The 22111-nt window shown below is 38.2% G+C and overlaps 1 protein-coding gene across 1 annotated transcript; it reads right to left on the bottom strand.

Moving 5' to 3' along the window:
• Positions 1-164: 164 nt before the first annotated feature.
• Positions 165-20693, bottom strand: LOC117302639 (eukaryotic translation initiation factor 4 gamma 3-like). Its single transcript, XM_033786621.1, has 28 exons — positions 20599-20693; positions 18572-18841; positions 18146-18319; positions 17650-17715; positions 16991-17121; positions 16561-16813; positions 14513-15386; positions 13757-13872; positions 12875-13178; positions 12222-12349; positions 11640-11732; positions 10912-11082; positions 10188-10325; positions 9892-9951; positions 9168-9308; positions 8087-8323; positions 7581-7685; positions 6851-7111; positions 6366-6529; positions 5640-5818; positions 5089-5228; positions 4160-4332; positions 3528-3732; positions 2931-3029; positions 2426-2596; positions 1969-2053; positions 1331-1480; positions 165-618 (listed from the first exon to the last, which is right to left on the bottom strand). Exons 1-28 carry the CDS (start codon positions 20674-20676, stop codon positions 440-442), a joined length of 5145 nt encoding a protein of 1714 aa, XP_033642512.1. The 5' UTR covers positions 20677-20693; the 3' UTR covers positions 165-439.
• Positions 20694-22111: the final 1418 nt, after the last annotated feature.

Here is a 22111-nt window from a genome sequence, read left to right as displayed (position 1 = left end):
GAGCCAACGATCATGGAGCCAACGATCATGTAGCCAACGATCACGAAGCTAACGCTTGGAGCAGATCATCAAACCCTTGCTCCAGCTCAACAATCTCCATCACCAATAAACTAAGCATTTCTTACTCTCAACTCTCAAGAAAAGCAATCAGTAAATCCCACTTGTGAGTTGAAATTGGAGAGTAGCTTGGTTTCATTTTAGTGCATCATCATTTGTCACATAACATTACAGATAAAGCCTTATAACTAATAGCAGTAACACAATACCCCATGGAATTCTAAAAGTTGCAGGGAAAAATATATAAAAGCAGAAGAGATAATCAAGCAGTGTATTCCGTTAAAAATCCGGCACTGTTTATCAGTGTGAAATCAAACTTAAATCATCCATCATGTATTTTATCTTTTGAGAAGAAACTTGCTTAAATGTTAAGATTTGTATTTTATTTGGCAGGGTCCTCTTCTGCTTCACGAAGCCAATCAAAGAAGCTTGTAACCGACTTTAGAGCCACACCCTTACCAACAGTCTCATTAGGGTCAGAGCTTTTCTGCCAGGCATAGAAGGTTTCTCCTGGTATGACATCTTCATCATACAGCACATTGAAGATTAGTCCAAGAAGTCCTAAAGATAAGAAAGAGAAAGAGATATTCAGTGTGAAATCAAACTTAAATCATCCATCATGTATTTTATCTTTTGAGAAGAAACTTGCTTAAGAAAAAAATAGGGATTAATAGAGACTTGAAGGTTGGATCGCTGAAGGACTGTGATCAAATTACATGTATTTGACAAAACGTTCAGTAAGAAAATGGTCAAGTGTTGTTCCTATAACTGTTAACTGAACATGCTTTAACTATCACCCAACAGATTTTGACGTTTTTATTCAACATGGATGGTTATAGTAAAAAATTAATAGTCGCTTGCAGTAACACCATGGTTATAGTATATTAGTATAGTATAGTTTTTGTTCTATTGTGACACATGAACATTTACAAACAAAGTGAAATGTATTTTTGTTTTCCGCGTCTATAAACAATTGAAATAAATATTGAAACATAATTTATGCACTTAACATTTAAAAAATAAGATGGAGAACTTTTAGTTAATAAAAGTTAACCATTCTTAATATGAGACAAATGCACTTTTCATTTTTACATTAACTGGAACAAATATTATAAACACACAACAGAAGAACATCAAACTGAGGCAACATTTAATATGGACACAAATACTGACAATTCAAAACGTGTGATCATTCCATTATTATAAACCAAAACTAAATTGAGAACATTCCGGGTGTGTTATAACAATATTATTGTGGCTAGTTTCAACTTACTTGGAGGGCTTTCCAAATGTTGGTTTAAGGCTTGAACAGCATACAGAGCTTGCAATTCTAGATTGTTGTCATTATTGATATAACGCTTCAGGATTGCTGTTCGGACATTTAGTAGATCATGGTTCATTCTACAGCTCTCTGCTTTATCTCCTGATGTTAAATAAAAGAGCATAAGTTATAACATAGTCAGCTACAATTTGTTTTGGCCAATTTAGCTTGAAACAGAAAGGAGGCACCACAGTGCACAGCCAGAGATCATAAGTTTTCAATTCACTGGAAAGATGAAAACCAGAGCCCAGAGAATCCTTGTGGCAAAGAGTGAACAAAGCGCAACCTTATTCACATAAGGCCCCAACCAGGAATCAGCCCAGGCCCACACTGGTGATTGGGGAGCACTTTAAGCACTAGCCAACCATTTCACTGGTACTACAGCTTCGCAATGGCTTAGACTCTGTCTGTTATTCTTAAAACAAGACTTTCGGTATGGAGAGGGGCAGAATGGCTTAGGCTCTGTCTGTTATATTCTTAAAACGAGACCCTCGGTTTGGAAAGGGGGGGGGGAGCGTTAAAACCAGGCAGACTAAGCTAAAGCTAGGTATGAATCCGTGGTTTCAAACAGGGAATTAGAGGTCACTTACCTTGAATAGTGCTTTGCACAACTACAGTCACTAAGGCACGGATAAATAGCCTTTGCTTTTCAGGGCTTGATATGTTAAGGTTCTTCTGCAGAGAAAATACAAAGACAGAATAATCAAGTTAGCTTTCACTGACACAGATATAAGTACTGAACAATGTGTATGAACAAAATCTTCACTTATAAGGCAACACCACAGATGACTTTTCCTCTATTACAATAGTTTTTGAAAAGTGCAGTCCTTTAAACACTTATCTTCAAACAAACTTGAAGTAACACTTTTAGGTAGCATTGTACTCCCAATAATCATGTTGACATGTTGTTATTGTTGGCTCATTAAAAACTCATCACAGCCCAAGATCTGAATTGTTTATAAAAGACGTACAACAAGTAGTAAAATATAATTTTAAAAAAGGAAGTGTTAAACGGCAAACATGTTAACATTTTGTTGAGTAACTTACCTGAATCCAGTCAAACACTTTATCGTTGACATTCTCAATAGTGGCCAGAATGCTTCCAAGTTCTCTCTTAATAAGTGAGACCAAATCCTCATCTGACAGACTATTAGCATTGGCATCCCCGCCACTGTTTGTTGTGGTGCTGGTACCAGTCAATAAAGTAAAACCTAATTTCTGTAAAATAATTTGACAAAATGGATCATCAATAGCAACGGGAAACTGTTTTCCCCTCTTCTTCAAAACTAGAAAAATAAAACAACTTTAATGTAGGCAACTTAAATACTTTTATGACAACATCAAATAGTGCACCGCTAAAACAATATCAATAAATACAGAAAATAAAAAACAGCACGGATAAGTACTGTTTCATGTTGATAAAAGCTCAACGGTTTGAACGTACAAAACAAATCCTTCACTGGTCATATAAGAATAGAAAAGACTCTTCCCAAACCATTGAGTTACTTTACTTTCCAACTCTTATTGAGTCAAGAATAACGATAGCACGTACCTTATTATTTACAAACTCTTGAACATCTTTTCCACTTGGTAGAAACATGTCCCATGTGAATCCTGATGATTGCCACATTTCCCCAACTACATCAGCACTCTGAAGAAAAAAAGTGTGAAAATTATTCCATAATGAAAGTGTGAAAATTATTTCATAATAATTCATGTTCAAATAAGCCCCAAATTTGATCTAGCATCTTTAAGTCAGATTATATTCATTTTGTCAAGAAAGAACCGTCAAACTATGTAAAACCTATTACGAGAAGCTTGGGCCTACCTGATGCAGGCAATAGTGTTTTCATAGAGTTATTTCAATACATTAACCGCTATGTCCACACACCACTCATAGGCAGCAAGAGTACCATGTGCAAATCTTCCTACACTGATGTTGCAGTTGAGAATGAAGATTCCAAAAAGACTAGTCCCAAAGAAGTGTGGCTGTGTTCCATTAAGTATGTGCTCATGGTCCAGTCAATCGGGAACGTTCAAAATGGGAACTTTCCATTGACCATGTCAATTTTTAGGGTTACTTCAGAGGTCCAGACCTACCCTCTCCACAATAAGGTATACATTGTATAAAGTTTGACGTCCCACTTACATTTAAGTTGACAACTGTATGTAATATCTCAGCCATGAGGTCTCCAGCCTTCCTAGCTGCTTTGACAGGTTCCATCGTATCAGCTAGGACCTTAAGAGATAAAGAGTTGTCACGGAACGTTGCACCAATGATCTCACCAAGATACTTCCAAATCATGGGGATGTATAGAGCCATGTCATCAGCATATTCTAGAACCTCTTTCACACTGGATAGAGAGAGAAGGGGTAAAAGAAAATCAGTAACCAACACTGAAAGAGTTTAATAAGTCATAAGAAATAAGAAAATAACATTGATCACACAAGTTATAAAAGGACCACAAATATCAAATAGTTACGCAACGCACTAACGCAGATACAAATATTGCACAATAAACAACGCACAAGGATAAAGATTATAATCCATACACACCCGGTCAGGCCATGTATATACAACAAGACAAAAAAATAAAAAAATACAATTCATAACTGTGAAACAGTGTATCAGTTCAATGAGACAGAATTACTAAGTGAACGGAGACGTTTTGAGTGAAATGTTAGAAAAAACTAGCGAAGGCAACTTCCAGGGTAAGGTTCACATTATCTGTGATCACAAATGAAACTTGACAAGTTTGCTTGACCAGAGTTTGAACTCACCCAATGACAAACTGTTCTTTACTGAGGTGACCAGCCTTGATGAGTTTATGGAATAGTAGCCCAGCAGCGTCCCTGGCTCCTGGATTCTTTTCCAATGAGCAGTTCATGGCTGAACGTACCAGGATGTGCATGCGGGAAGGGGAGTTTAACTCCAATACACACATGAGGGCTTCCTGTCGAGTCAAAGAAGAAAACAATTGTCAAGATACTACTGTAAAGAATTCTTCTTAAAGATTGCCATCTTTATAAATCCTTCAGCTCAATTGCTTGTTCAACTCTAAATCCTCACACTTCAGTATCTACAGTGGGTTCCTTCACATTTACTTAAACTGTATGAAACCTTACACTTATCACATGACTCAAAACATACACTTTACTGCAGACCCAGAGGCTAGTCAATTTAGTCCAGCAGTTTTCTCTACCAATTGATGTATTATACCTTACTGTGTAAAACAGACATTCAGGTGAAACAGCACAGATTTCATCCATGTCATGGACCACTTTGAAAATAATTGAACAGTGTTGAGAACAAACAGCTACAGAGATACAAAGTATGCTTTCTTACCTCGATATCTTTAATGCTAAGGAATTCATCAATCGTAATTGAACAGTGTTGAGAACAAACAGCTACAGAGATACAAAGTATGCTTTCTTACTTCGATATCTTTAATGCTAAGGAATTCCTCAATCGTAATTGAACAGTGTTGAGAACAAACAGCTACAGAGATACAAAGTATGCTTTCTTACCTCGATATCTTTAATGCTAAGGAATTCCTCAATCGTAATTGAACAGTGTTGAGAACAAACAGCTACAGAGATACAAAGTATGCTTTCTTACCTCGATATCTTTAATGCTAAGGAATTCCTCAATCGTAATTTAACAGTGTTGAGAACAAACAGCTACAGAGATACAAAGTATGCTTTCTTACCTCGATATCTTTAATGCTGAGGAATTCCTCAATCGTTGCCATGGCCTTCTTTTCAAATACATCTTCTGAGATAGCTGGTGCTGCTGACGCTCTGGAAATCTCTCTTACTGGAGCGGAAACTGGGGCTGCTTCTTGCTTACCTACATAATATATTGAACAAAGGAATTGGAACCTTTCCCACAAAACATTTCTATATCTGATTGACTGACAAAATTACTTTAACAACATATTGAGGTTGGTTTTAGCATATTATATTTCTGATATATTTATTATCAACACATTAAAATTGAAACAGCTGGCTTAAAGCCAAAGCGATTCAATGTTGACAGTGTCTCCATATTTCAACAAGATGTTTCCTACATTTTTCACCAACCCTTGATTCCCAAATATCCAAAATTTAATAACGATCAAAAATCCAAGAAGCGCTTTGCTTCAAGTACAAATTATCAACCAGACATTAAAACATCCAAGCTGAAAGTTTTATAAAAATATTAACACAAGTATATTTTTTAATTTGAAACAAAATCTTGACAAAGTTTGAGGAACTTTACCTCTTGAACCTCTGCTGTCCAGATCTTTCTCTCTGGATTGAGATCTTCTAGCTTGAGACATTTTCTGGACCTCAGCGATGGCTGACCTCCTCTCTTTGCTCATCTCGTCTCGTTCCCTGGAGGAGCTGGACCTCTTACCCTGTAAGGATTGAGGACCACGACCCTTGGACTCTGGAACTCTGAATCCATCCAAAATAAAAAGTTGAGTTATTTTCCAAAGCCAACTCTAAACATTTTTCTCCAGCTGCTAGTAATGGCTTTAAATTTAAAGCCAAAACAGAACTGTGGATCATACCAGTTATTTCTTTACAGAAATAAAACAAAACTATTCTTTATTAACATTAACATCCTTCCACACTGAGATCCCACGAAAATGATAGCGTGTTAAGTTGTTGAATGAGAATTGAATACAACAATGTGGCAAGCCAGTCTGGAATCTACAGTACCTACAATGTACAAGGTACCAAGGAGTATTAACTGGGCCTAGGTTTAATGTTCCCTTCTCAATCACTGAAGAAACAATCACAAGACTACAAAGAGTTGACTGTCTCTTTGAAAATGTGAGAAGGATCAAGTGCATTATATGTATCTCTGCACTCAAAATAGACCAGCCACACAGCAGCAACTTTCCCTTCCACAACCTTCTCTGTACCCAAAATAGACCAGCTACACAGCAGCATCTTCCCCATCCACAACCTTCGACATCAGAGTTAATTATTATCTTACCTTCCTTTCCTCTCATCAGACAGCATCATGAATCGATTACTCTGCTTTGGTTCTGGAGGCTCTGTCTGTGTCTTGCTGCTACCCCCACTGCTTCCTCGACTCCAACCACCAAAAGATCTTGGCCCACTAGGCCCAAGTTGGATATCAACATCAATGCTTTGTTGCTAAGAACAAAATAAGCAAATAACCAAATCACATCTTCTCTTAAAGTCTCGATAAAAAGACTGCATTTTTCCCGAAACAATGTTTATTCAGTTTGCGGTTATACATGTGTATATTTACATGTATACCAACAAATCTGCAAACCACAATAAAAGACATAAGCACCCAGTGAAAAATAAAATTAAAAAAAAACAACTTTAAAAGCACTTGCATTCATCAAAGCAAATCATTGGAGGCACTTTCAAAAGTTCACACACGAAAACAACTTGGGAAATAAGTTTGTAATAAGCGAGTCTTGTGAAACAAGGAAGACAGTTTCATACCTTCATGACCTTGAACTTATTAGGATCAACAGCTACCCTGGTAGCCTTTGTTGATGTGACCGTGCTCCATCCCTCTGGTGGAGGGGGACCAACTCGCTGTGGTTGATCCCTCTTATTACGAGACATCCTTGGTGGGGGTGGAGCCATCTGAGCTTGGAGGCCTTCCATCTTCTTACGTTCTTCATCTCGTTTGTAGTCTTGATGGATCTGCTCAAGTGTTTTGGGGTTGTCAGTGTCCCTTCGTGGAATCCAGTTTCTTTGCTGTTTTTTTAGCGATAGGAAAAAATGATCATATTACTGCAACAGTCTTAACAATTTATTTTACGAATGGTCGCTCAACTATTTTTCCCAGAAATCCAAGATGGTCTGCAGTCTGCATTTGACAACTTTTTGGACCCAGTTTCTTCGCTGTTATTTCAGAAATGAACAGGCTAAACTATAATTTTACTGCAAAAGTATTCAAGGTTTTCAAAAAAATAAAACAGCAATTAGAAATTGATCACTTAATTATTTTCTAAAGGAATCCAAGATGGTTTACACAATTTCACCTCAACCTCATTATCATGTACTGTGCAAAAAACCTCCTCTTACGTACTCTCAAACCTCTGTAACTAAACTATGCAACAATATTATTAACTTCCCGACTGGTTAAAACGTTGTTTGATCAGAAAACAATAATAGTTACAGCTTCCCCAGTCATGGACAACTTGATTGACCTAATGAAGCTTACCTGTCTGAGGTCAACAACATCTTGAAGCATAAATCGTATTCTTGCCGAGGTCTTCTTCTGGCTGATGATGTTCTTTATCTGGGTGAAGTACTGATCAATCCGGTTCTAAAACAAAACCAAGAAAATTAAGAATTTAATTTTGAGGTTTGAGGTCATTCAACCCAAGAATAAATGCTGTGAAAATAGACATCATGATTGTCCTGATCTGTTGAAGTTACCATCAAAAAGCATCTGAAGAACAAACAACCAATCATACAAGGAATTTGTGGGATACCTTGGAAATAAAATGTGATGCCAATTAAAAGTAACCTAGAAATGATGGAAACACTTTGGGCAATAGAAATAAATGAATATGACCTTGAGACTTCAAAATGAGGGAGAGACAGGTTTTTTGGTTCACAACACAATTTTAGATGGTGCCCAAGATTTGTTGCTAAAGCTCTTTCCTCCCCTAATTTAGTGAGGGTACTGAAATAAGAGAAGGATAAATACCCAGTTTGACCCACCTTGGCTTTCTCATGGTCTAAGATCTTTCCTATTGTACTCATAAGATTACTCATACACTCCAGAGACTCCTCATCCTTGGAGCATAGCAACTTGAAGATACAGTCATGCATAATCTGCTCAATCAACATCTGAAGCTTGAAGAGCTCACCGATAAAGCGGATGTTACCAAGGATACGGCGCTTGTTCTTGATTAGCTTCAGCTGAAGATAATCCATGGCCACACCTCGTTGATCCACCTTAAAGAAAAACATTCATCATTATCAGACAAGCTTACACGAACAAGAAAATAAGAAGATTATTTTCCAGAGTGGCAGGACATTCTACATGGTGTGATATTTCCCTCATGGCTGTATGAGCTTTAGTAGAGTTGACATCATGACCAAAATGGTCTTAAAATAGTAAAAATATGAATCATATTAGAGGCTAATCATTCCTACTTGCAGCCGAGACGCCGATCTGTAGATGCGGCTACAACGTGTTTCAGTCGCAGTCATGCCGCAAGGCACCTTTGGCAGCCACATCAACCCATACATATAGCCTTGGCCAGGAATTGGACCCAGACCACATTGATGAGAGGCAAGCACATTACGCACCATCCACCCAGGTCACAACAACGTGTTTCAGTCGTAGGCATGCCGCAGGGCACCTTTGCCAGCCACATCAACCCATACATGACCATCAAACACAGCCAGATATTGAAAGTGCACTAGTTTACTCATGTATAGCCTAGGCCAGGAATTAGACCCATACCACATTGGTGAGAGGCAAGCACATTACGCACCAACAACGTGTTTCAGTCGTAGGCATGCCGCAGGGCACCTTTGCCAGCCACATCAACCCATACATGACCATCAAACACAGCCAGATATTGAAAGTGCACTAGTTTACTCATGTATAGCCTTGGCCAGGAATTGGACCCATACCACATTGGTGAGAGGCAAGCACATTACACACCAGCTACCCAGGCCACGACAAATTAATGACATCCAACCCAATATAAGTGGTACCGTGCATCAATATCCTTCAATTAATAACACTAAATAAAACCTCCCAACCCTAACTTTCATGTCATCTACTCACAGGCAGCTTGGCGATGGCTTCTCTTGCAATTTGCTCTTCTTTCTCGTCATTCTTTTCTTTCTCAAACTCCTTTTGACATCGGTTGATGAGTAGGGTGCGGAATTGAACAACACCTTGACCAGAGGTTGTTGGTACCCTCAGCTGTCATAATTCAAATAAAAATACATCATGTTAAAACAAATTCAAAACCTTCTTTAAAATGCTGCCTTCACAGTTTATTCATATGGTTTCAATTTAAGTGCCATACACCAGGTCTAATACTTCACGGAGGTAACAAAGGCGATTGCCTCAATGCACCATGGTCATTGCCTTGGTGCCCTTGAAATGCTACAGTAGAAATTTACAATTTCCTCATAGGGTGACCCTTTACCAAAGGAGAAAATGCCTTGGTGCCCTTGCACCTAGGCATACCGGCCTGCATACATATTACATCCACCTCAGAAAGTGTAGTTAGGCACTGATTTCAAGAACATTGACCCCAGAGTTGATGGTGGTCAGAAGGATGTGTGTAAATTAATGTTCACTGAGGGTTTTCATCCCTGGATGGCCAGCCCCAAATTGGGATAAGGGCGCTGGAAACAACGAACCACTTCACTCTAAACCACATTCCAGACCTCTGTTCTTGTTTTTGTCTAAGAAAGCAGGTTTTTAATTCACCAAGTAGCTGCAAAGATTATTTATCATTTGTTCCAAACAACGATGGCAAACCCAGGTTTGTTCTTACCTGAGACAAGTCTCGACACAACTGTGCATATGTTCTACTGAAGGCCTGCTCACTTATTGCCTACAAACAAACAAAAATAGAATAATAAGAGGCATTCATCATAAATATATACAGGACATTTTAGGGAGAGTTTCATTATTTTTTTTAATCAAGAGTCTTCATATTTTATTGAATGCTTTCATCATAAACACTTTCTGTTAAACAAAAATAATTAAAATTGAGGCATGTATTGATCTGACAAAATCTTTTAAAATAAATCAACACTCTTGCAGTTTTCCTGGAAGTAGCTTCTTTACCTTTTCAAAGACGGTGTCAATGACGCCTTTAAGTCTTTCCTCTGTGTCGATGGAGTAACCCAACACCTGATCTTTTAGCTTGCTGAAGTTATTGGGAGTCAACTTATTCAACAGAGCTTTCATTTTTTTCATAAGTTCCTGTTAGAACAAATAAAAAAGGATTTAAATACATTAATCATGTACTCACAGTGAAAGAAATATCACGCTCATATCAAAGTGATGTTACAATTTGTGCTTCCGAACCACAATTCACAACATGTTGCACCCCTCGAACAGGGCTCGAATGTGGGGGCAAAATCAACAAGACTACAGTTTTACTGGACCAGAATTCATTTTACAAGACCAAATTCAAAATGAGTTGAACAAACATTTTGAGAACATATATCTCATTTGCCATGCTACTTCGATACTCAATGGAACTGAAAGACATATCAGAAAAATTGTGAATATATTTTGTTCACAGAGATACTACCCAATGAGGTGTTACTGTCATAATAGTCAATTAAAAAACACATGACCACTGGGCTGTCTCATTGTGAGTTTACTGGCCCAACACTAAATGTACTCTGGCCTCAGGTCTGTGGTCCTGTGTTTTTTCTGTAGGCTAGTTTATTTAACATAATTTTGAAGAACAACAAACCACCAGAAATGTAACTTACGTAAATCTCTCACAAACTACAATATTCCTGACTCCACAATTCCATTCTGTAAGATTATTACTCACAAGGGTCTTAGCTTCTTCCGTATCGTCAGGCACATCCTTGTCAGGTTTCCAGGCTTTGTCTCCAGCAGTGCTGAGCTTGGGAGGTTGAGACGCTCTCTGGATCACCTTCTTAGGCTCTTTCGAGGAACGTCGGCCCCCAGGAACACCCTGACCAAAGTTTGGTGGAGGTTGCTGAAAAAGGTAGCAACAGAAACACAACTTATTTATTGGAGTTTGATAAATACTATTTATTGGTTTAGGAACTCAAGTTTTATACAAGTTTCTCATTGAATGCACAGCATCGAAAACAATAGTCTTTTGCAAACATTCTTCTGGTACAGTCTGACACATCACTGAGATTCAAACGATAACTAAAACAACTTAATCTACAAAAGACAATAGTAAAAGCATACAAATCTTTGCCAAGTTCTTATGCTGTGACAAACATATCAATCAAAAGACTTCATTACTGCAATGGCGTTCATTGCAATGCATCCTTCACATTTCAGTCTGATTGTTACCATATTATACCTGCATTGATACATAATTAGAACTTTACCGACAACAAGTTGAGACCAGTGTCAAAGTCGAATTTGAAACTTTGCATGGTGGAAATAAGATATAGAAGAGATGCGGTAACACCAAGTAATGACTATCAAATCAGTGTCAAAGTCGTGACTACTGGAGTGCAACTAGTCAGGTAGTAAATTTCACTAGTCATGAAGGCATAATAATCAAGTAACACTTACTGAACCACGAGGTGACTTGAGGTATTGTGGTGTAAAGTCCACTCTGTTGTTTATCCTGCTTGGCATTTCTGTACTTGGTAGCCTTATCTCAGCCTGAACAACAAAATCAAAAGGTAAACATAGAAAATTAAATGATGCTTTTAAAGTGCTTCCACATGCAAACACAATTACGTATACAAAGAAAGTTACACCAACAAAGTAAAGTTCTGATCACATCCACAGAATCATACAATTAAGACTGTATGACTTCAGCTTTAGACAAATGGTGTCCCTCAAACCATTTTGGATGTGTTTTTCATGGTCGTAACCAACAACTGATTCTGTTAAATTGGCAATTGGTCAATCACTAGTCAATGACCGATACAGTTATTGGTTAATGGTTACAGCCACCAAAACACACCCCTGGGTGTTCCATGACACAAGATTCTGAATACTAAATTCAGAAAAAAATACAAACTGTTCATATACTTGGCAGTAGCAATTTCACAATAAAACTTGGAGGAACCAAAAGTTTTTGGGAAAGGAGAAACTGCGTTAAATTACAGGCATGATATCTAGAGAGTTTAATTTTGCTAATCGTACCTTTTCCAGCACTATGTCTGGAATGTGTGGAAGACCTTCTGGTTTGTCTTTACAGTCCGACTGAAATTGCAGCAGAAAGTCGCGGCCGTATTGCTTCTTCCCTTCCGGGTTCATTGGACTCCACTGGTCTGTAAGAAACAACGGCAAAACAAACAAAACAGGAATTACATATACTTCTTTTATCTGGGTCTCCTCTAGAAAGTCCCGTTTTAAATTTTGATATCCAACTGGAGTAGGATAATTAATGGGTAAGGAATACGATTGAATTAAACCCTAACCTCTAAGGCTGTTACAAAAAAACTTAACTGTGAGCGCAAATGGAAAGCTTGGGAGCGCAAAAACTTGCGAGCATGAAGCCTGCTCACATACATTTACCTTTGCTTTGAAAGCCCCACTTTGCAATCAGGGCATTATTCTATGTGGTTATATCTTCATGTTTTTAAGAACTTAATATTTTTTAAAAAAAAGTAAAAAATATTGATTTCCAGTTTTCCTCTGAGCCTCTTCAGTTGATACTAATCCCCCTTCCTGTCTCACCATTTTTGGTTTTGAAAGCCCTACTCGGGGGCATGTTTTTATGAACTTAATATTAATTTGATTTCCAGTTTTCCTCTGGGCCTTTTCTGTTCATACTAATCCCCTTCCTATCTTACCTTCCCTATAGGTGTACTTCAGCTGTATTTTGTTGTCTTTTAAGGATGCCTTAGGGTCCTCATCAGTCGCTTCTTCTTTGTTCTTAGCATTCTCAGATTCAACTTTCTCCTGCTCCTGTTTCTCCTTAGTATCCTCCACAACAACTTCTTTTTCCTCTGGATCCTTTTTCTTTCCCTCGCTGGATGGCACCTCTGCTGGTGTCTCTACTTTCACCTTGACCTCTTGAGTTGCGTTAGATTCAGATTCCATCTCCGTCTTCTCATCTAGTGTTGATTTTGTCTCTATCTCTTCTGGTGCCTGTTTCTTCATTAAGAACGAGGTTAAGACATGAGCGAGGTTAAGACATGAACGAGGTTAAGACATGTTAGTTTCTATGTGTGTAGGCCCTACTGTAACCATAGACATCCTCCACCGAGGTCCAGTTTAGTTCTAATCTACTCAGTTGGCATTGGAAAGGATCAACAAAGAACAATAAACATAGTTTTTCAGGCAATGCATAGAGAGATATCAATGAACATTCGGTTTGCCATGACACCATTTAAAAATTTACTTTGCTGTGTAAATTTTGTTATTCTGGAACTAGGTCTTGCTTTTTATTCTACTGTCACGGAGTAGATTTCAGAATTCGGAGACCACTCCCTTCTGAAAAGAACTGTCCTGCTTATTAACTACTACCTGGGCTAAATAATAAAATGGCCAGGACTACTACTTTTGCTCAGTCAGTCCATGGGTATGTCTTTGTCTCGTTATTAACTTAACTGCTGCAGGGCGCGTTCTTAATTGGTCTAGTTTGTTCTAGTCATCATCAGGAGACTGGCGATCAAGATATCATAAAGATGTCTTTAATCCTGATTAAATACAATATGAAGTGTCAATCTTACCTCAGGTGCATCAGAGCGATAAGCCTCTAATTCATCTTCATCTTTCAAACCCTTCTTCTCAAAATCTTTAAGTCTAGTCTTCTGATTCTTCTTTTTAACGGGGTCTTTTGCTGATGCTTCAATGAAAACAAAATGATAAAAGCATCAGAGTCAATATTTAAAGTTAACATAACGTCTTTCCGAGCACATACTTAACACATTTCAAATCACTCAACAGCAAAGTGCCAAGCAGAACAGGTTTAACTATCAGTTTGAACATTACAATAGGACTCTACTCTTCATTTTTGAAAGGGAAAGGGCACCAAGGCAAAGGGCACCCTATGAAGAAATTGTAAATTTCTACTGTACCATTTCAAGGGCACCAAGGCAATGACCAGGAGCATGAAGTTTCAGGCCTGCTATCAATTTGAATATTACAATATTGACTCTGAACCTCTAGCTATAAAAGAAACCCAAGTATCCAGTGAGATCTCTTTTCGGTTGAAGAATCAATCATTACTAGGAGGCAAATAATATTAACTGTGCATAGATTTGTGTTTCAATTACTGAAAGAGACAATATCAGATAGCAGCGCTGAATTTCATTCTTGAAAGGGTCACAGCAAATTTCCTCTGTTAAGGGGCACTTCTATGAGGAAATCTCACAAGTTTGTATTGGACCAAGGGCACCACAGCAAATGTCAACACAGCAAAGCACCACAGCATTTGCTGTGGATTCCTTGAGTTATTTCTCCGTTGTCATAGCGATGTGACTGACCTGTAACAGTGGATGCACTACCCTCAACTGTTGCTGTTTCGCTCTTCTCTTTGCTGACAACTTGTGCAGTAGGTGCAATAACATCATCCTTGGCATCTTTATTTACACTTTCATCAATTTGCTTTCCAACAACAACTTTAGAGTCCACCTCAGCTGGTTTTTGATCCTCTGAATCTTTAGTGGCAGGAGTGGGATTTGGCTGCTTAGCAGCTTCTGGGAGTGGTTTCACATCCATAGGAAGAGCACCTTTGTCAGAGTCACTACTCTCTGTTTGGAGTTCTTCCCTGCCTTGTGCAGGGTCATCTTGTGGTGGCATATCAGTTCTGGAGTCCACAGCAGGTGTGGCTTTGGTTGTTGGTTCAACCACAGTAGGCTGTTTAACAGATTCACTGACAACTGTGGCTGCCTGTTCAAATGGTTTTGTGGAAGACACCTCACTGGGAGCTTGGGGAGTGGCTTGGACAATATCACCAGTCTTGGCAGCTGCCTCAGGCAATGCAGGAACCACTTGATTTTCCAGAGCAGCTTCTACTTTGATAGTTTGATTAGGAACAGCGACCACACCAGGAGCAGCAGCAGGAACAGCAGGGTTAGGATCAGGGATAGTTGCAGATCCTTGCTGAGACTGTGGCTCTACTGCTGGTGCAACTACCTCAGGAGGTGCACCTTTTATTGGTTCCTTGGCTAGTTCTCCCTCTGGCAGTGGATTCTGAGGGGGGTTTACGCTCATTTGATTTGTGGCTGCTATTTGCCCTTCTGACCCATGTGGTGCGGGGGCATCGTGAGCTAAACGTGCAACTTGGGCTGCAAAGGTCGCTTGAATAGCAGCACGTTTCTCGTTGGCTTGATGATTCTGTGGAGGTGTTTGAGACTGCTGGATTAAGCAAAATAAAGGCATACAGACAAATCACATCACACGACAAGAAAAGCAAATTAAAATGTGATAAACTTAATAAAAATAATAAAGCTTTAACTAAAATCTTATTAGACTGTGCAAGCTACACAGGTATCAAAGACTCGTAACAGAAATATATTTTTCTATTAAAAAAAAGTCTCATTTTGAATTCATTTTAAACTTAAGATGAGGCCACTTACTTATATGATAAGTAAAAGTCAGTTGGGCAAAAGTCTTAATTGATTACAAATGATCTGAAAACAGAGATTAGGTTTCTTCTCTAGTTTTTTACTAATTTATAATTAATAGCTAAGCTTTACTTTCCAAAAAACTTGGTATAGCCACAAACCATGTTAAACTAAATGATTTGAAGAAACAAAATTAGAGTAAAACTCAAGATGGTTGGGAACAACTTGGTTCCGGAAGTTTGAATACATAAGAGACTTGCACAGTCTAAAGAGAGGCTACCGAACACGTACAAAATAAAAAATAATCAATACAAGATTGTACATCATTCTCAAGAAATAAATGAACATAATTGCACCACAAGACAGACTCATAACCCTGCATTCTAAGCAACATCATAAATTGATAAGAACACAAATCAAATATCTCAACATGAAGCGATCAAAGTAAAATCAGCACAGAGTCAGGTGAATGATTTCATCAACAAAGTTATTGAAGCTTGAATTCCTATTCACTATTATGTAATCAAATACAAAGATACAGATGTACATGTATATAACCATGCAGCTTTTAAGTATTTTGTTGAATTCAAATTCTTCCATATTAACAATAGTCTAGAAAAAAAAGTCCAACAAGTTTTTAACAATGTATGCAGAACATGAACAGGTTCCTTCTGCAAATATCTCTATTTCAACTTTCCAATGCATCTCATGAACATTTTTTAAGTTATTTATATTTCTGGTGATTGTTTAGGGATGTTGTATTAAAACCCATCAGCAAGAAGCTGATCTTAAAAAGAGAAGAGCGACATCGTAAAGTAGGGTGCATTTTATTACATTAGCATATTACAAATGGCAATCAAAGATATTTTCAAAAGACTGACACTCACTGAACCAAACCAAAAAAAATCAATGTCTTGACCAAAATAAAGTATGCGACCTGGGACAGTTAAAGAGAAGCGACTTACAGCTGGTGGGGTCCCTGAAGCACTTGATTGTCCAGAATGAGGCGAGGAGCTACCAGTCGTCGTCATGGAAGCCTCGCGGATGATCGTATCAGTAATATCCTGATTGGATTTGGGATCCACGATACGAATAAGGCTCTTTTTCTTTGGGGCGGCATTGTACTGGGGTGCCTGTGGGACTGTGGCTGTGTAAGCCTGAGGCCTCATCTGGGGTTGGACAACCATTCCTTGCTGGTTGCTCTGGAAAAATGTAGCTTTGGAAAAAAGACAATACTTGTTAGGGATAAAAAGTTGATTAACAAATTTGTTCAAAATATATATCTATAAAAGTCTTCCTCCCTAACCACCAACAACGCACCAACATATCTCATCAATAATGGCCTTCAATGTTCTGCCCACCCTACCCTTGAAAAGTAAAGTTTTTCTTTCTTTACCTCCTGGCTGCAGATTTACTGGCTGTGAGTTTGAATAGTATGGTGGCGTGCTGGGTTGTGTATAGATCTGTCCCTGTGGATTCTGCTGATTGAATTGAGGTCTCTGCTGGTACACTTGTCTTTGCTGGTACTGAATAAGCAAACAAAAATGGGTTTGTTTAGACAATGGTGTTTTACAAAGTCGGGTGCGATTCCCCACCAACTACCTGTAGATCCAGTTTGATATGGAGCAAACCCTCAACATGGGGGAAACTGCCTATGGGCATGCCTACTTATAGCATGAGACTAGAAACACACTTCTGATTGGAATTAAAAAGGTATTTAGACAAGCTTCATATGAAAGCTAATTTAACAAGGCTTCAATTTTACATTAGAAACATACAGTCTATTTTCCTTTAACAACAGACACTTGCATAAAACATTTTAAAGGGGGACTTTGAGTAAAACAAATTGCAAGTTTTAATAAAGAAACTGCTACGTGTATATGGTGAACCGGAATTAAACAATCAATACAATCTGTATAGAAACAAACTTCAAGGTTTCGGCCTTTGTCATAACACACTCACACTATGTAATACCTATTCTCAAGTGTGTTGCTTTTTAATTTTAACAAATAAAATTTGACAGAAATTTAAACTTCAAAGCAAAATGTGCATACTTGTGGCTGAGAAGGTTGACTCAAGTGTGGTTGCTGCTGGTACACTGCTTGATCTCTTTGTTGATACTGCAACAGAAAACAAGAATGAGAAAACCCAATCCAATTCAATCTCAGTTGCAAATCGTCCATTAACTTTGACCTCAAAAATGTAGGCTTTATTTTCTATCCATCAATTTTTTATTTTTTTTGGAAACAGATGGTGGATCACAACACCTCACCTAAAACAAAATCATTCATGATAAAACCGGGCTAAAGGTGTGGGGGGCGGCTATAATGGTTCTTCATTTCTTCAAAATACTTTGTTTTGGGACGGATGAGGAGGTAAAGGGGAGCTGGATTGATTCAAACAGTTTTATCTCTATAACAACCCAAGATAATTAAACAAATTACTGATATGGTATTTGATATGAACATTTTTATCTGATCATTGGGAAGATAAACATGGAGAAGCAAAGAAGTTGGGAAAGTAATTCAGTTAGATCCATTTAATAATCACCTGAGACATATTAATTCCCTGTGGCATCATGGGTATGACAAACGGCTGGTGGTACTGGTTGATGGGATTCATCGGGCTCCCGGCCGTCATCTGCTGGGGTCCAGAGCTGGGAGCTTGTTGGATTTGGATCGCACCACGTGGATTCTGCTGGTTATTCATCGGGACATACATCGGCTGTAAAGGGTAATACATCCATTTAGAATCAATTTATTTTTTCATTCTGCATTGTCCTTTTTCTGGATTATATTGTAGGAATGTTTAATTGTTAAAACACATCATTCACCAACTTGTTCCTAAGCTGATCAATGGCAATAACTAAACACTCCAAACTGATCAGAAAAAGAGTTTAGCACCTTTTGAAGCCAGGTTAAGATTTTCAAGTGTTTCCTTCTGATAAATTGAAAAATAGCCCAAGTCACTACTTACTGCTCCTCTCTGCTGTGGTATCAAGTATTGTTGCTGAATGATCATCCCCGGAGGTGGCTGCTGCTGCTGCTGCTGTACCACATTGCCTTGCTGGTGGGGAGAGGGAGCGAGACCTGGGCGGCTAGGTGCCCCCTTGTTGCTCATGTCATGGGCCGTACCAGTTGCCAGGCCCTGTGTGTTCACCACGCCGGGACTGGAGGATGGTGATGGGGAGGCTCCTGTAGGAATTCCCGAGCTCGGGACAGAGCCGGGATTTGGATGCCGTGTTTGCTGCAAATCAAACAACAACAACAATTTTAACTTGCCATCAGAAGCATTACTGCTTTTGTGTACAAGTCTTCTTTATTAAAAAAAATATGCTCACCAACGGTTACACATGTAGTATGCTCTAAAAGACAGACCATTTAATCGCAAATCTCCAGATTTTTCCCAAGTAGGAAGAATGTAGGGCCACTGATTTTCCGCGATCGCGGAAAACGGACGGAATTCGTGGAATCCGCCCTTTGAAACGGAAAACGGGATTTCAGAAAATTCGATTTTTTTTTTTTTTTTTTTTTTTTTTTTTTTTCTTGACGCCAAAACTATTGAAATTGCATTCTTTATTAAGATTCTTTTTTTTAAACTAAAAAGGCATCAGAAATCAGACCATTAAAAAGGACGAGATCGTAACCGTGGATCATTCTGTTCTACTTCACACCATCCTCAATGTTTACACACATGATGTACACACGTTGTTAACATGGTTAAGCGAAGGGCATTATTCGCGGCACGTTTTAAACATTTTTTGTTCACCCAAATTGCATTTTCTCCCTCTCTTTTACCAACAATAATACACAAACTAGCTTACCTATGATCTATAAGAACACATACAATGTTTTTTCATCTCGGAAAGGTCTAAAATAAAACCGTAAACTGTCAACATTCTGTCGCCAAAGCGAAAACAAAATGGCTGACATTTTGTTTGTGGATGGAGAATGGTCACGTCCATAGACTTGTTCCCAAGTCTTTGATCATGCTGAAACAGCGCCCTCTTGTGGATACACTCCTGTCATTAGCCTACAATGTGGCTGATGCAGAGAATCAACTGCAGTTTTAGACTTGGAATCAAGTCTATCACATCATGTGCATTGATACTGCAGTCACAGTGCAACCTTTTTAGAACAGCAGTATACAAAATAATCCACAATTATAAAAAAAAGTATTTTTTTGAAATTTGTCAGTTCAAATGAACATTTTACGAAGTCAACAGTGCAACTTATCTCAAATTGATTTTTACAAGTGTGTCCCTGGGTATTAAACAACCTTTTATCTAATTAAAAAAACATGAAACGGAATTTTTTGTGCCTGAAACGGAATTCATGTTTTTGCCAAACAGAATTTGCACTTTTCTGAAACGGAAAATCAGTGGCCCTAAGAATGTCATGCATGATAAGCACATACTATCTTTCAAATACTTTCCAAGAAGAACAAGTAAGACTGAACAAATTTACAACAAAGGAAACTAATGAAGCAAAGTACAGTCTTTATTCTGGAGGTGAACTATTAGGAAACTTAAGCACAGAGAGTGAATTTCAAGTATGCATTGCTGACATGCCTTGACTGCTGAAGCTGTAACCTCACTCACAGGCAGTTCAACAACTACAGAATCATCACACTTGTAATTACAAAGTCGTTTTAGAAGACGTTACATAGGCGTTCCAAAGAATAAGAGTTTCCTAAATGAATCATGTGAAATTCTGTCAAAATCGAAAGGGAAAAGCCAAAATAAGGGTCAGAAATATTGTCAAAACAGTTAATATATACTTTTTTGTTTACAATCAGAAAACTATCACAAACAAAAATTAATTAAAATTCAGTATTAGTAATTTGCCAAGCAAAACATCTGGATCTTACAGACTGGGCATTCAAGTTGGTTATTTTGACCAAGCAAGCACTCCATTACCAATTCATGGAGAACAACCAATACAAAACAATAAGATGCACTTTAAGTTATCATAGTTGGTTAGTTCCAATGCTCAAGTTCTTACCGTGTTAGTGTAGCCAGGCCCTCTATGTTGAAAGTCGTCTTGCCTGTGCTGTGGTGCCTGAGATCTTGTACTGAACATACCATGTTAAGGAAGTTTTTTCTTTTCTGATTTAATTATGGGGGGAAATGATGCTCTAATTTAATCTTCACCTTTAACCCATAACCTTAAACCCTTATCTTCACCTTTAACCTTTAACCCAGGGGGATAGACATTCTAAAATCTGGTATGAGGAAATTGCACTCAGGGTGCCAGACTTGACATTGAGTTGTGCTACACATGGACCGAAAATGGCATCGTACAGTCACGTGACCGAAGACAACAGAGCTCTTTTTCGATGGCTCTGCTTACCGCAGAATTCTGCGCTTACGATCACAATTCCCCGCTTAAGTGTAAGCGCCAAATTTCTGCGCTAGCCTTGTAAGCGTAGAATGCCTAGGAATGCTTACGCTAAGCAGCGCCATGAAATTAGGCCCTGGTCTTTTCTAGTCTGTACTTTTTCAATACACAGCCCTTGTGAATCCTTCATTCTCCCAATATGATACAAGTCCAACAAGAGTAGACTCTGCAGGCATAGTGATGAAACACTGAAAGTTGTTACAGTTCATATGAAGTGTCGTGTACTCCATGTAAAGTGTCCTCTTCTATTGTACAATAGGCAAAAGGAATTACATAAAGTACGATTCTCTGTAACCTGTGCATATCTAGCCTGCCCTCTGGTTTCAAGGGTGTTCCCAAATGGCTTAACAGCTCAATTACTTCTTCCCTAAAGTGCATTCAAACATGCACTATTCACTAGCTGTGGAAACATGATACTGTACATGCTACACATAAACCTCATGTGAAGTCCTCACCATACACCAACAACACAACAAAAATTAAAGACAAAAAAAAAATAATGCCGCCCAAAATAATGCTGCAATTTTAAGTTTTTATTTCTAAAATGTTTTGTCCCTTTTTGTCCCTTTTTGTAATGTTCAATATTTTAATTTCTTTCTTTTAACTTCTTTTTCCAGAAGCTTCATCATCCCCAGTTAAACGAAAACGGCATAAAATCGGATTTGATGAAACTAATTTAATTGTATTCTGCTGTGCACACTGTAATGGTCTTTCTTAATAGTGCACGGACTATTCCATTCCATCACAATAGAGACGACCCTAATCCAACAGAGGAATAATAGAAGCAATGCATTGTGTACATTTAGCATGGCAGTCTCTTATTGTCATCCAAGGACAACAGTAAAAACACTTTTCTTTTTCTTTTCTTTTCTTTTCCTCTCTATCAGAATATTATACACATAATGAATGTTTATGAGTGCAATGGTGCGAATATGTTCATGAGTTGAAAGATGGAATGTTCTATTCAACGAGGCGGAGCCGAGTTGAATGGAACATTCCAGCTTTCAACGAATGAACATATTTGCACCATTGCACGAATGAAAAACATTCATTATTTGTTTTATATAACATCCAAGTAGATCTTTGTCATTTTGATTGAAAGATACAACTTTCAAAA

This window comes from Asterias rubens, chromosome 18 (genome assembly GCF_902459465.1).
Source record: "Asterias rubens chromosome 18, eAstRub1.3, whole genome shotgun sequence".
Lineage (NCBI taxonomy): Eukaryota > Metazoa > Echinodermata > Asteroidea > Forcipulatida > Asteriidae > Asterias > Asterias rubens.
The sequence above is the reverse complement of the archived record's forward strand: the minus strand, read 5'-3'. Positions and strand labels throughout refer to the sequence as shown.

What these genes read in the sequence shown, in the direction of transcription:
- LOC117302639 (XM_033786621.1), bottom strand. Translation starts at nt 20,676, where the DNA reads ATGTTCAGTACAAGATCTCAGGCACCACAGCACAGGCAAGACGACTTT. An exon ending in TACCACAGCAGAGAGGAGCA is followed by an intron (nt 18,320 to 18,571) that starts GTAAGTAGTGAC and finishes TACCCTTTACAG; the next exon opens with CCGATGTATGTCCCGATGAA. An exon ending in AGGGAATTAATATGTCTCAG is followed by an intron (nt 17,716 to 18,145) that starts GTGATTATTAAA and finishes TTTCTGTTGCAG; the next exon opens with TATCAACAAAGAGATCAAGC.